This window comes from Crocuta crocuta, unplaced genomic scaffold (genome assembly GCF_008692635.1).
Source record: "Crocuta crocuta isolate KB4526 unplaced genomic scaffold, BGI_CrCroc_1.0 scaffold32, whole genome shotgun sequence".
Classification (NCBI taxonomy): Eukaryota; Metazoa; Chordata; class Mammalia; order Carnivora; family Hyaenidae; genus Crocuta; species Crocuta crocuta.
Genome location: NW_027529424.1, coordinates 693593 through 709344, shown reverse-complemented (window position 1 = coordinate 709344; position 15752 = coordinate 693593). Strand labels below are relative to the sequence as shown.

Sequence of the window (15752 nt, the reverse complement as noted above, 5' to 3'; positions counted from 1 at the left end):
GCAATTATGCAAGTTACGGTGATGGAGACAAGTGAGTACGCAGGCAGGGGCTATGGTGGGAGACGTCTGGTGTAGGCACAAAGCGGGGCAATGCTGGAACAGCATATGCAAAGGCTCAGAGGCAAGAAAAACCCATGCTTCCTGGAGAAACACGAATAGGTTCTGCAAGATGACAGACAGTGTGAGGGGCATGAAGCCCTGTGAGAGATTAGTCTGGAGAGGCGAGTGGGGACCAGACCCCTCAGGGCTTTTGAAGGGACCTAAGAGGCTCATTCTTGATGCTAAGGGCAATGGGAAGTCACAAAGGTTTTTAAACAGGGGAGTGGAGATTAAATTTAGTATAGAAACATCAGGCTCTGGGTAAAGGATGGACGGGGAAGAGGCAAGACTGGAGACTGAGCATGTGGTTAGGAGGCCTCTGTAATGACCCAGGAAGAGAGGAGGTGGACCAGACTGCAGCATCACAGTGGATGTGAATTACAAGACACCAGCACAGGGCTCCAAAGCAATCAGAGGCGTATCCTGCTCCAGGAAACCTCTATGCCTGGGTGTGCAAAGAGTGGCTGGCGCTCAGTGCTAGAAGTCCTCTGAGACACACACAGCCCCTCCCTGCCACACATTTTGAGCTGCCTCAGATCTTTTTTATTTAAAAAAAATTTTTTTTAACATTTATTTATTTTTGAGACAGAGAGAGACAGAACACGAGCTGGGGAGGGGCAGAGAGAGGGAGACACAGATTCAGATGGCTCAGTCGATTAAGCGTCCGACTTCAGCTCAGTCATGATCTCACGGTTCATGAGTTCGAGCCCCAAATTAGACTCTCTGCTGACAGCTCGGAGCCTGGAGCCTGCTTGGGATCCTGTCTGTCTCTTTCTGCTCCTCCCCGGCTCGTGCTTGATGTCTCCTTCAAAAATAGACATTAAAAACACTCAATCTCTTGAAACCTTGTAGACAGGAAAAGAAAGATGCTAGAGTAGCTGAACTTGGCTTCTTGATTCAGGGAGAGAACCAATGTCCAAAGAGGGATAAAATCAACATCATGGAAAGGAAGGAAAAGACATCGAAAAATATACTGAGTTAATCCCCTCCAATCTTATCAGTTATCTGAATGCAGATGTTCAGGATGTACGCCACACACGTGTTTTCTTATTTAACTCAACTCTTTAGGTCCCCAGGTGGCATGCGAAGTTATAATGTAAATTAACTCCGCTTTTGTTAATACTCACAGAGCAGAAATCCCCTAGAACAGGTTGACTGGAAAGGCTTTGTAGGGTTGCGGTGATGATTTATGTAACTTTATGGTCACGGAACATTTACTAACAATTGGGATTATAGGGTTTCTGCTCTCTCTTCACTGCTGCTTCCTAAGAGCAGATAAGAGTTGGAAAAGGCTAGCGGACTCTTGAATCAACAGAGGAAGGAGTTTTACTATAATCGATGTCCTCGATTCTACGACTGGAATTTCTTCCAATTTAGAGAGGCCTACTTCATGTTCTGCAATTATATACTTTGAAAGAGGTCATTTTGTTGCTTCTTTTGGTATGAGAGGATGTGGGAACATGTCAGTATGCTGGGGGATTATTACAGACTACTGGAGTATCATTGTTCTAGAGTAACATTGAGAATCAGCTTATCCATTCAACAGCAAACAAAATTGTTCCCACCAAGGGAGTAATCTTAGGACGAGGTGAGGCACTATTTACTGCCATGATTCTCATTTTGCAGATTAAAAGAAGACATTATGAACGGCCCAAACCCAACTACGCATGAAGATGCTCTCTGTGTCTCTGTTAGTCAGTGGGAGCTTAGAGATCTCGCTGCGCTCCCTGATTACTACACTGACATTAGGACACCATTCTTTTACATCCATCACCAAGTTCTGATTCTGATTCCAGAAAATATGACACAAAACAGGCCTTCTTTCCCATCGTTGTTAATGCTGCCCTGTTTCAGACCTTGGCCATCTCTCACCCAGACTGCGCCACCTCTCCACAGAAACTACCACTGTCTTCACGCCTGCCCCTGGAATCCCACTGAAGCCACACAGAGCTGACACACTGATCTACTTCCTGTCCACCCTTCAAGCCCCCCACCAAATATGGCCAGATGCCAAACATGGCCAGTTGCTATTTTTCAGTGACCCATGAGCTAAGAATGGTTTCTTACTCTTAAAAAAAAAAATCAAAAGAATAATAGTTCGTGTCAGAGGAAGATTATGTGGAATTCGTGTCCATAAAGTTTTATCAGAACACAGCCACAGCCATTTACATATTGTCTAAGGCTGTTTTTGCATTTCAGGGGTGGCATTCAGGAGTTTTGATCTTATGGCTTACAAAGCCAAAACTATTTATTTTTGGCTCTTAAAAGCTGTCAGGGTGCACCTGGGTGGCTCAGTCGGTTAAGCACCCAACTCTTGATTTTGGCTCAGGGCATGATCTCAGGTTCATGGGATTGAGGCCTGTGTCAGGCTTTGCTCCGGCAGCATGGAGCCTGCTAAGGATTCTCTCTCTTCCTCTTCTTCCCTCACTCAGACACATACACTTTCCCTCAAAATAAATAAACATTTTAAAAATATCTGCCAGTCCCCGACCTACAGGAATATTTCAAGGCACCTGAGGACTTCCACAATAGACACCCTCAACCTCTCATATCCATCTCCCAAAACTGTGTACCCTGGCACTGCTCCTTCATTTCTACTTCAGTCAGTGTTTACTGCAGGCTGACTATATGAGCAGACAAGATGATCAAACCCCTGACCTTAATGAACATTCTCGCTTTAGATACTAAATAAACAGCAACTGTAATTACGAACTGGGCATCACAGTACAGCATTTTGGGGGGCGTTAGGGACACCCTTTCAACAGGTCCCCTGTTGGGAAGGACACACAGGAAGCAGCCAGGCAAAGGTGCGGGGAGAGGTGCAAATGCCCTAAGGTGAGAATGGCCTGGCTGCTGGGACTGAATAAAAACCAGTGAGGAGGGAGAAGCCGGCGTGCAGCCAACCACCTCCTGATGCTGCACCGTCCAATATGGCGGCCACCAGCCACATATGGGCATCTGAATTCAAGTTTAAAGGAATCAAAATGAAACTCAATCAGAAACTGAGCTGCTGGGTCACACCAGGCACATTTAAAGGACTCTACGGCCTCAGGTGGCCAGGGGGCTGCCACAGTGGCCGGCACGGACAGCTCACTTCCAGCATCACATGTGGTGGTGCTGGACAGCGCCCGTCACGTACTACAGTCTCAGAATCTGAGCAAAGACCTGAAGGCATCTGATAGGTTGGGTGAAGAAAATGTATCAGAGGGTGGCTCTGGAGCAGCCGTTGGCAGCGACTTAAAAGGCTCTGTGTTCTCTATCCTGCTCCCCAAGATCTCCAGTCCTCATTTCCTATGCGGCCCCCATTCAAGGACAACAAAGAGGAAAGGTTCTGGAAGCATGCTTTGTGCTGAATGTTTCTTTGCTTGGCACACTCTTCCCCAACACCCTTCCATGTACCTGGGTCCCTCACCTCCTCGTCTGCTTCATCTGCTTAAATGTCACCTCCTGAATGAGGCCTTTACTGACCACCAGTTATTTTTTCTAACTTTTATTACAGAAAGTTTAGAACAGCTAGAAAAATAGAATATATGAGGAAACCCTCTGCACTGATAAAGTTTCAAACACCAACTTTCTACCATTTTTGTTTTATCTATTCTCCCAACTCAATTTTTTCCTTCCTTCTTTTTTTTTGCTCAAACATTCTGAAGTAGAGGTGTCTGGGTGGCTCAGTAGGTTAAGCGTCCGACTTTGGCTCAGGTCATGATCACCTGGTTCACACATTCGAGCCCTGCGTCGGGCTCTGTGCTGACAGCTCAGAGCCTGGAGCCTGCTTCAGATTCTGTCTCCCTCTCTCCCTCTGCCTCTCCCCTGCTCACACTCTCTCTCCCAAAAATTAAAAAAAAAAAATTAAAACAAAACACCAACATTCTAAAGCAAATCTCAGACAATGATATTAGGTCACATTATTTCCCTGTAAATATTTCAGTTTACCACAGATAAGAACTTTAAAAATAACCAACCTCTTTGTATCATCTTATACTCAGCAAATAGGTTTCTCTGCTTGCCCCAAGCAATTATTTTAACGATTCCTACTGTCCTATCTAAAATGCCCATCCCAACCCCACCCATCCCAACCCCATCCCAAAAGCATCTGGTACGTAGATGCTTCTGATGCTGTCCTGCTTTGCTTTTTCTTCTATGCACGACATTTAGCAATTCTATCATGTTTCTGTGACTTGTATGTTTATTAACTGTCTGACTCCTCCAGATTGCCAGCTTTGAGAGAGCTATTTCATCTGTTTCTTCCCTTCTTCATTCATGTATTCCAAGCACAATAATGTCCAGCACATAGTAGGCACTCCGTATGTATGCTGAATGAGTCACTAACACTGACAGGCATTTCCAGGTATAATCTGGTACATGGACTAAATATCCCTGGTTGGTTTTTTGTTGTTGTTTTTGCTGCTGTTATTTCATTTATTTCCTAGTCACTATTGCTTTAAACAGACACTATCGAAATTCATTAGAAAAGCATTAATTTAGATTATTAGATTAGATCTAATTAATTAAATTAGAGAGCTAATGTGTTGTAATAATCAGAAAATATTTATTAATCAGCTACGATATGTGTAGTATAATATTCGGCACTGTAGGAGATTAAAAATAGAAGAAAAAAATATGGCTTCTGTTTTTAAGAAGTTTAGGGTTTTGGGGGGCAGCAGGGGAGGTCAGACCAGCCGGCGAGCCAGAGAATGAAAGGGATGAACCTGGATGAGGCAGAGCAAAAAATAGAGCAAAGAGGAGACTAATAAGGTCTGGAGTTGACAAACAAAAACAAGGAGAACAGACCCAAAAGCCCTGCGGAGGCAGAGGTGACGTAGGGGTGAGACAGGAGAAGATTTATAAGGGGGTGCCTGTGAGCGTACTGTTAACTGGGTCAGGCGGCACCGGCTGTATAGACAAGTCCTGCATGAATACTGGCCCTGATGATTATGGTCTTTCGAGTTCAATGCGGGATGCTTCTGGAAGAGACGAGAACTGAAAGGAGGCTGGCAGTATGGGTAGTGTGGGAAGACAAGGCGTCTTCTGAACAGCCTTCCCTACTTGACTGTGTTCCCACATTACACATGCAGCCAAAGGCGGACGCCAGAAACTTGGTTTCCCAGCCTCCCTGGTGGCTAAGGAGAGGCAACTGGGCTCTGCTCATCTGACGTCATCTGCTGGGTTGTGATTTAGAAGATGGCAACATAAAAACACAGGTGCTTTTTTTTTTTTTTTACATTTTTTAAATGATTTTATTTATTTCTGAGAGACAGAGAGAGACAGTGTGAGCAGGGGAGGGTCAGAGAGAGAGGGAGACACAGAATCTGAAGCAGCTCCAGGCTCTCAGCTGTCAGCACAGAGCCTGACGCGGGGCTTGAACCCATGAGCTGTAAGATCATGACCTGAGCCGAAGTCGGACGCCCAAATGACTGAGCCACCCAGGCACCCCCACAGGTGCTTTTTCTGACCAGAGGAGGGTGCATGTGGGTTGGGGCCAGCAGTGGGAGCCACCCTGGCTCAGAGCAGGAGGGAGACAGGGCATCCCCAGCTCAGCCTTGCCTGTGGCTTAGGCAATGTTCCGGCTGCGAGCGTGGTCCTCCCGGAGAACTCCTGAATGCTTTAATGATGTCTTCTCTAGTTAGAGCAGCTAGAGCAGCTCATGGCACTTGCACTCCTCAAGCTCTGTCCTGTCCTAGCAGGACACCATGCAGCTGAGGACCATCTCTTTGGAGCTGCCCCCACCGGGGCCTCCTCCCACCCTCTGGCCTAACTGTGCAGTATCTGTGATGGTTAGTTTCATGTGTCCACCTCACTGGGCCATGGGGTGCCCAGGCTTTTGGTCATCATTATTCTGGGTGCTTCTACACGGTGTTTTTGGATGAGATCAACATTTAAATTAGACTGAGTAAAACACACTGCTTTTCTTTCTTTAAAAAAAAATTTTTTTTAATGTTTATTTTTGAGAGTGAGAAGAAGAGAAAGAGTATGAGTGGGGGAGGGGCAGAGAGAGAGAGGGAGACGCAGAATCCAAAGCAGGCTCCAGGCTCTGAGCTGTCAGCACAGAGCCCAACACGGGTCTTGAACCCACGAACTGCGAGATCAACCTAAGCCTAGGTTGGACACTGAACCGACTGAACCCACCCAGGTGCCCCAACAGATTGCTCTTCTTAAAGAGTGGGCCCCATCCAATCAGTCGAAAACTTGAATAGAACAAAAAAGGCTGATCCTCCTCCAAGTTTCTCCTGCTTCTGAACTGGGACACTGGCTTTTCCTGCTTTCTGACTTGCACTGAAATGCAGGCTTTTTCTGTGCCTCCAGTCTGCCAGGCTTTGGACTGAAACCACCCCTCGGCTCTTCTGGGCCTCCAGCTTGCTGATTCATGCGGCAGATCTTGGGACTTGAGTCAGTTCTGTATTATAAATCTTGTTCTACAGAAACATGCATTCTATTGATGCTGTTTCTCTGGACAACCCTGCCCAACATAATACCCATCCTGTGTTCCAATGGTGTCTGTTGGTGGCAGGCGGCCCCCCGGAATGTGTGCTCGGGACTCTCCCCACTACACACTCTTACTCAGCAATGTATTTCAGGATCAGGAATTCAGTCACCGCCTCTAGAGCATTCTTCTCACATGTTCGCCAGTCAGTGAAAGAATCAAGAAGGAAGCAACAAGGACTCAGAAGGCATTCTCCTTCCGCCATGATTCATGGCTCCTTTGCTCTTGGCAAATGTGCAGTTTGGCTCTGTGGGCACAAGTCAGTCCCTTTGAAGTAGTACAGAGAGCATCTGCTTTGTGGGTAGAAAATGAAACATTATCTTTTAGTCATTTCCTTTCTTCTGCCACAGATTTAGAACTAAATGCAACAAGGCTGTTTCAAATTGTCAGTCTCAGAGAGGCCACCAGTTCAGTGGCGAGTGTAGAGCAAACGTAAGGGCAAGAGGAAGATGGTACGCACTTTGCAGATGGACAGAGGGAACCCCATTCAATTTTATGAACACGCTGCCCCAAACACCGAGGGGTCTTGTTTTTCTCTCTCCTCCTTCTCCTTCAAATACTTTAGGCCTTGAGTTACTTCCCTACAAATGACAGAACACATTATTTCATAATCTCTCATCCCAACTCCAAACCTAGTATCTCAGTCTCTCTCTTACGGTTCTGTGCTAACACGGACTACTCCACGTTGCAAAGTCCTTTGAGGTTTTCGCTGGGGACCGGGCTGGGAGGCCACTTTCACCTGCTCTTTGAACCGCTTACGCTATGTAATCAAACTAATCCTGGCTTCTTCTGGGACGAGAAAGTGGAGTTCGTAGACTCCATCTTTTGTTTTTGTTTCTGTGAAGTTTTTGGCTTCCTCTGGCTGTTTTTCATTCCCTTTTATATCCCTTCAAATTAGTCTTTATTCTGGGATTTTGATTTTTTTTTCTTTCCTTTTGGGTTTTAGAGCTGTTGGTTTCCATGGCAACCCCCAGCTGGCAGGGAACACAGTGCTTGCCAGGCTGGCCTCAGGGCCCTGCGGAGAGGAGTCCTTTCCACGGGCAGACCAGACAAGGGCTTCCGTCCCAAGCTGCGTGGAACCCACGTGGCTGCTTCACCCGGAGCCAAGCGGTGGAAAAGGAACGCTGTCGTTAGCCTCCAGCACTATGATTAGATTTAGCCCAAATTCAGGGGGGAGTTCACGGGTTTTCATGTCTCACATAAAACAATAAAAAATGACTTGATCATTTGAAAACATCTTCCCAAATGGGAAGCTAGTTTTAAAACATTACCAAGCTTTGCTCTATGAGATTCTGCCCCGTGTTACTTGTGCTGACATTTTTACGGTATTGGTAGAGTCAGAGTCTCCCAGCCTTTATGCAGCACTTTACAGCATGTCCTACGAGGCTGGGCGTGCTATTGCAGAGGCAATGATCTATTTTACTTTTATAAATATGAAAGGTGTATTTTACTTTGTCCTCTGGCAAAATTAGAATGTACTTTGTGCGAGCATTACACCAGAGTTCTCTTGTGTTTTCTCCAGGTTCACATAGTGCATATGCACACTATCGTTCGGTTTTATCTGCTCTCAAAACTTTTTTTAAATGTTTTTTTTTTTAATATTTTATTTATTTCTAGGAGAGAGAGAGAGAGACAGTGTGAGCAGGGGAGGGTCAGAGAGAGAGGGAGTCACAGACTGAAACAGGCTCCAGGCTCTGAGCTGGCAGTCAGCACAGAGCCCGATGCAGGGCTCGAACCCATGAACCGCGAGATCATGACCTAAGCGAAAGTCGGACGCTTAACCGACTAAGCCACCCAGGCGCCCCAATAATTAAATTTTGAGAGCAAGGGGCGCCTGGGTGGAATCATGATCNCTATTAATGTATACTATATTAGTTACGTACAATATGTTAGCCTACACAGTGTGTTATATTATGTATAAACAACATGTTATATACTACTTACAAAATATAGGTCAATAAATATCTGCTACAACTGTAAATCCCAGGACTCCCTTATGTTTAATTTTAGCTGTGCTTCAAGCATTTGGTAAATCTCGTGTGTGCTGAGTTATAAAAGTAATGTTCAGTTTGGTGAAGACAAAGGCCAACACGTCTGTCTTCAGGAAGAGAAAGGACAATGCAGACGTACTTCAGAGGGACAAACCCACTGGGCCCTGGTCCCCCCCTGGTCCACCTGATCATCCCGTCAGCAGCCATTCTGTACTTAGGACACCTGCTGCTCTGGAGGATGATATCAGGGGTACCCTGAAACCTCTGTATTAATCTGTGGTCACAATATCTGACACCCACACCCCCACTTTGGGAGGTTTTCCTTTTAAATGTGTCCCTTAATTGTCAGCGGATGATTATGATCTCTGTATTTCCATTTGAATTTCTATTCACTTGAAGAAGCATAAGAGAGGTAAGTTTGTGGCTGCAGACCCTGGGAAGTTAAAATCCCATTTGGGGCCTTTCTGTGTCTTACGATCTCTGGCCGTGGCTCGCACCCTGAACTTCATGAAGGGATGGCTTCATGTTTGGAAGTTACAGCTTCTGTCTGGAATAAAGAGAGATCTATGCAGGCATCCAATGAGTGCTGTTTATAAGAGCGGCTTCCGGGGGCTGCCCTCTCCAGGGCATGGGCTTTGAGCTTATTTCCCATCACCATCTTGACAGGCTCTGCATACAACACATTCTTTCTCTTCACCCCATCGCATGTCTGTCCCTCTCACTTATGTTACTTCTGTGTTGGCAAGGCTGTCAGTCTATCTCTGGGCCAAAAATCAGAGGATTCCTCCCCTCTCCCATCAGAAATATGCATGAGGGTCAAACCTATGATCATCTCGTTAACAACACTTCTACCCAACGTCACCAAGTTGCCAAGAATTTTGTAATACAAGAAACATTCACAAAGAAGCTATGATATATAGAGAGAATACATGATGTATACATGCATGACACTGACTTCCCCTCCACTTGAAACACTCTACAATGGAAGCAGAAAATATAATCCTCAAATACCAACAACTTGCAACATATTGGATAGGGATCCTGTTAGGTGTATCCATTTACCAATAAGTTAGATGGTAGAAGTCATTCTCTGCTATTGCACCTGGGACAAAATGAAGCTTTCTGGGGCTGATTCCATATGTGGATTATGCTATCAAAGCAACCATAAGTGACTACCTCCTTGCAACTAATCAAAGGGTTATTTGCGTAAACATCCCAGGATAATCTGGAAACTACTGCTGGACTGGCCTGATCCAAGTGAACAACTTACATATACAACCAAGTGTTCTGAAGCAAAATCATTTCAGAATGTTCCTATGATCCTGCCTAAACAAGTCACCTGACAATAACCTACCCTGACACAATCCCAATCCTCGAACGTGGTGACAGGAATCACTGAGATGTAGCTGCAAAGCACTGTGTGAAGGCAGGATTAGCTATCTTGGGGGTGAGGTCTCCAAAAAAATTCAAACCAGTTTAAAATGAAAGATGCTTCGACTGTTCAGAAGAAATAAGGATGGAAGCAGTTACGAACATCAAAATGGTGCTAAATATAGCTTTATAAAACGCTGTGCTTCCAACTCTAGAGGTCTTTTCCACAGAGATCAGTGTACATATAAAAATCTAACAGTGTTCTCATTTTAGATATGGGAAAGTATACAATGGCTCTAACATGGAAATGTAAATATGGTAAATGCATGCCTAAGGGCACAAAGTATCTGTCCGAACTGAACGAGAGAATTACGACAAAGTAACACAGTGGTAACAAGGAGGACCGACAAGTATTTGTAGAGAAATCACTGTAAGAGACTTCTGCTCTGCTGGCATTTTAAAAAAACTTCACAAAGGCACAAAGTCCCCTCAGGAGAGTTTGGAAGGATCTGGAAACTGTGAAGTTAATGAGCAATATTAAGCATGTCTATAAAATTAACATACACACCTTAGCCAAGCTTTAAAGATCTGCTGGAAGATGCTAGTGGATGGTTGCCAAGGGAACCTTGTGGAGGAAAAATGTATGTGTGTGTGTGTGTGTGTGTGTGCGCGCGTGCATGCAGGCACATACATGTGTGTGTTTCCAGATCTTATATCTATGGACATACATTTTGCATAGTCTTTGTCTAGGGCTAGGTCACGGGCAACAGGACATGACATTTATTTTGGATAAAGAAGCCTACAGATGTTTATCATTAAAAAAATCTTTTTTTTTTTTTTTTAGCAAGTCATTTCTTTCTCGAGGCAGATAGCAGCCAGAAAGTGCTAAGTGGGAGCTAGTAGTGAGGAAGCAGATTCATTAATTACTTTTAGAACTGAAAAATAAAAGGGCAAAATGTACAAGCTGAAGTGGCTTGCTGGAAGGCTGTGAATAGCCCAAGTGTGTGAGGCTCTCTGGCACTTGAACTTCTATGAAAGAAAGATAAAGGTCCTTGAAGCAGCTGAGTTTAGTCAACGCAGTGATTAAATTACCCATATCTTTCCAAGGGGATGGAGATAGTTGACAAGCTACAGTGAACCTATTATTGAAATGTTCTCTTCTGTCTCAGAAAGGGGCTTAGATATCTTAGGGCACTTGAAGGTCCTTGATATGAAAGTCCCCAGAACTAGTATGGAATGTATTCACACAAGGAAGGCCTCATGGCCCTGGCGACCAGGGCTGGCTTCAGGCTCCTCGCTCCGGAGTTGCATGGCTTCTGTTCAGTCCATCAGCCTCCTTGACCTCCCTCTCTTCATCCATAAGACAGGGATGCCAACTGCCTTGAAGACTTGTGGGATCCCCTGAAGGACCAGCGATGATGTCTGTAAGGTGCCTGCGAGTGTGAAGTTATTCTTTGCTTTCCTGTCCACATTCCTCTAACTTTATCTGGTGAAACAAAATCTCAAGGCCTCCCCAGCCTTCACCCCTAAAAGCCTCTCAAGGAAAGAAAGATAGCGTGCTCTTCAGAGCACAGGGCTGAGGACTCTGACAACCTGGAAGATTCTCATCTCCCCACTTACTCCTTAATGTTCTTAATTAGTTTTCCCATCAGTAAAACAGGAGGTAACACTGCCCCCCCAACGATGATCATCTCATGGAGCTGTAGTGAGGTAGTAAAGGGCTCAGTGTATAACACAGCACACAATGTGGGTTTAATAACTGTTAGCTACTTTTGTAATTATCTCCCAACATGTAACTCTTTTTTTTAAGTTTTATTTATTTATTTTGGGAGAGACAGAACTAGCACACAAGCAGGGGAAGGGCAGAGAGAGAGAGAGGGAGAGAGGGAATTCCAAGCAGGCTCTGCACCATCAGCACAGAGCCCGATGCAAGGCTCGAAATCACAAACCATGAGATCATGACCTGAGCTGAAATCAAGAGCTGGATGCTTAGTGAACTGAGCCACTCAGGGGCCCCAATACCTAACTCTTAAAGGAGGATCATCAACATCTTTAGATAGTTGAAAAAAGACTTCCTGAAAAGGTTCATGGAAGATTTTTCCTCCTCTTTCACACTCACCCCTGACAAGTCCCAAGGACACAAGGAACTGAGACTGATAGGAGAGAGCTCTACATGAGTCTCTTGTATTTCTGAACGTCTTATTAAGGCACAGACTACTCTTTGTCCTGGACTATCTCCTCAAGGGTGTTTAGTTAACAGCTATGCAAGATAGATGTGTCTCCCTCTAAGGGAAGGCAGGCATGCCCTTTGGGTTCCTTAAGCTTCTGTAATGCAGCCCACTGCGTATGCAGGTCATCTGGGCCTCTGCATTGTCCTATGGGAAATAGGGTTCAGAAAACTATGGCAAGAACACTCATCCTCTGGCTGTTGCTGCTACTGTGAGTAATAAATAGTCCTTCATTTCTGACCCACAAGTATTGTGTCTTCTACCTGCATCTATCAAGCCATGGGAGTCTGCCTGATTAGCTTACACGTAGGGCAGAATACAGACCCTTCACAGTTCTGGACAGCCTCTAAGGAGCCAAAGGAAGTTCAGGATTTATGAAGGCAACGAGGCAGGAAAGAAGTGGGTGAGGGCCCCAGGATAATCAGAGGGAAAAACAAGAGACAAGACAGTCCCAAGTTCTGTGTAATGCCTTTTGGCTTATGAAGGTTCTTTAACATTTGAAAATGTACATTCGCTTAGTGAAATACTATTTCTGTCTATCACGTGTTTGAATAAATTCTGTTCTAATGAGACAGCACCATACACTGTGCTCATGCCTACATATTACAGAATTTTTTCATGTTCATGTTCTGATGAACACCAATATTTATGAAATCCAATTTTTGGGGGTTTTCAAGAAATTTAGAAATTTTCACAACCAACTTAAATTTCCTGCTTCATCTGAGGGCGGCAGGGAATGTGACTGCTCAGAACAACAAAGTACTGGTCCTTGTGATATTTTTTTTTTCCACAGGGAGAACCAACATTTTCCATATAGTTTAAGTTTATAGAATCATTCTTAATTTTGTGCCAAATGGATTAACATTTCACTTTCTAGCTTTTATAGCTCACATACTGGCATCCATGTCAATAAAGGGATTTTATTTTCCGCTCTTGCCTCAAAAAAGTAGGAGTTCCACATTCCCCTTCATTGCCAACTCAGCTACAAATTCTGCCATATAAAATGGAGATTTATTTTTCTAAGCTTCAGTACAGAAGGTCTGCCATATTTTGTCTTATACTTGGAAGTCGACACCATTATTAGCTCTCTTTCACAAAGGCAATATTACTTTCACAAAGACAATATTAAATGTCACCTGTCAAATGGGTCACACACATATATTCACTGAATAATCACTTGGCTCAGATCAAGAATTCAGAAGTTATCGGAGTGGCAGGGCCAATGATTATATCCCAAAGAGAGCCCGCTGGCCAAAGGGGTTAGGAATACACCTGCAGGCAGCAAAGTCCACGTAGGAAGGAGGTTATGGCTTCAGGGCAGCCCACGGCCGGCCAACGTTTCTGCCTGTGAGCCAGGGACAGAGTCCTAGTTAGTGCACCTTCCCACCGGGAACCTGGGGAAGTAGCAGGAAGTGTCAGAGGCTTCTTCTCCCCAAAGAAGAAACAGCGCTGTCCGCTGTGCTATAATCTTTAATGCTCCACTTCCCAGAGGAGAATTGAGGTTCTCATTCAAGGTTACGTGGCTAGTATGTAACTGAGATGGGGTTGTAAGAATGAGTAGGTATATTAGGCTTTGACTGTTTTCTAAAGTTTATTTATTTTGAGAGAGACGGAGACAGCGTGAGTGGGGGGAGGGGCAGAGGGAGAGGGAAAGAGAGAATCCAGAGCAGGCTCCTGGTTGCCTGAAAAGAGCCCAACATGGGGCTCGAACTTACAAAAACATGAGATCATGACCTGAGCCAATACCAAGAGTCGGACGCTTAACGGACCGAGCCACTCAGGTGCCCCAGTCTTTGACATCTTAATTAAGGTTTTGCTGGTTCAGCAGGGACTACCTGTCCCAGGGCTAGATAATTCCTAGAGAGTGCAAGCCACTGTCTGTGAGCACTGGCCTATGAGCATGCCTTCGTATGTAAACAGACCCACCGAGAGCCCACGTCCCCAGCCACCTCCTTTACGGGGCTCTCACATTCCAGGCCACTATCAACCTGTCCTAGTGACCCCATGGCCAGATACCAGATGACCAGAGAGAGCCAATCTGTCCTGAGCCCACTGAAATTATTGAAACTAGCCTGTCCTGGCCCTGCTCTTTCTGCTTACTCTGCCTTATCCACTCCCTCCCAAGAAAACCACAGAAAGGCTCTCGTCCACACTCCCCTTCACTCCTTCTGAGTGCTGACCTACCTACCACTGCCCCCGTGAACCCACGCCATGGGGGCATTGCCGTGCCACGCCCCTTCCTCCTGGGGACAGTGAGGGTAACAAATTCTCTTTTCTGATTTTTATTTTAGAGAGAGAGTGAGTGCACAAGCAGGGGAGAGAGGCAGAGAGAGAGAGAGAGAGAGAGAGAGAGAATCTTAAACAGGCTTCACGCTCAGCACAGAGCCTGACTTGGGCTTGATCCCATGATCCTAGATCACAACCTGAACAAAATCAAGAGTCAGATGTTCAACTGACCGAGCCACCAAGGTGCCCCACATTTTATCTTTTCAATGGCAATCATCTCCTTATCTGACCATACCAAAGAATAATACAATCCATATATATTTTTTTAATTTTTATTTATTTTTGAGAGTGAGGGAGAGGGAGAGCAAGTGAGCGGGGCGGGGGGGAGCGGGCAGGGAGACACACACACACACACATACACACACACACACACACACACACACACACACACACACATACACAGAATCCGAAATAGGTTCCAAGCTCCAAGCTGTCAGCACAGAGCCTGACGTGGGGCTCGAGCTCACCAGCTGTGAGATCATGACCTGAGCCGAAGTTGGATGCTCAACTGACTGAGCCACCTAGGCGCCCCCAATCTATATTTTAAAACAGTACAGGACTCAAGGTTTTTCTGGCTGGAGACAAGCCAGGAACAGAGTGGTAGTACAGAAGTAGATACAGTTATACTTGCCATGAGGAAAAAACTACATGAATGAACAGTACGTTCAGATCACAGTACAAATTTAAGTGGTGAGAGGACACTGGCTTGTCAGGAAGGTGGGAGAGAGGACTCCCTGCTGGTTCAGATGAAACTCTAGATTTCCTCCCAGACTCTAACGGGTGTCACAAATCAGGGTCATGAATGAGAAATTATAGACTTTCAACAACAGAGGACTGCTGGGCACTTCTCACAAGGATATGCAGAATGGACCGCCACAAAGGGAGACCAGGGCTGGAAGGGATAATGAGGAGAATCCAGTTGAAGGCCAGTCCCCAAGATTACAGAGAGAGGCTTGCTCGTGTGTGCACATGTGCATGTGCAGAGACAGGAAGAAGGGTGAACTTGAATATGAACTGACCTCCTCTCAACACAGGTGAGGAGCCACCCGAGCAGAGGTGCTTATTGGAAAGGGTACCAGAGTACCACACGTTGGAAGGGTCTGACCGCATGGACATTAACCTGCAGAAGAATCCCTAGGAAGCTCATGGTCCCACAGAAAAGAGACAGCTGCATCATGGGGTATTAGTTTCATGTGCCATGTGATGTATCTTGCTGGGGCTGGTCCCTGTTGCCACACGTTGATGATGTGGATGCAAATCATTTGATTCAGAATGGTTTTAAGTTATGGATTTCAG

The 15752-nt window shown here is 45.4% G+C and overlaps 1 protein-coding gene across 1 annotated transcript in view; it reads right to left on the bottom strand.

Moving 5' to 3' along the window:
* Nucleotides 1–14383, bottom strand: part of FAM171A1 (family with sequence similarity 171 member A1) — an 80141-nt gene extending 65758 nt beyond the window's left edge. Inside the window, exon 1 of the mRNA XM_077758403.1 lies at nucleotides 14359–14383. Within this exon, the coding sequence (XP_077614529.1) occupies nucleotides 14359–14383 (25 nt within the window). The remainder of the gene's footprint in view (nucleotides 1–14358) is intronic.
* Nucleotides 14384–15752: the final 1369 nt, after the last annotated feature.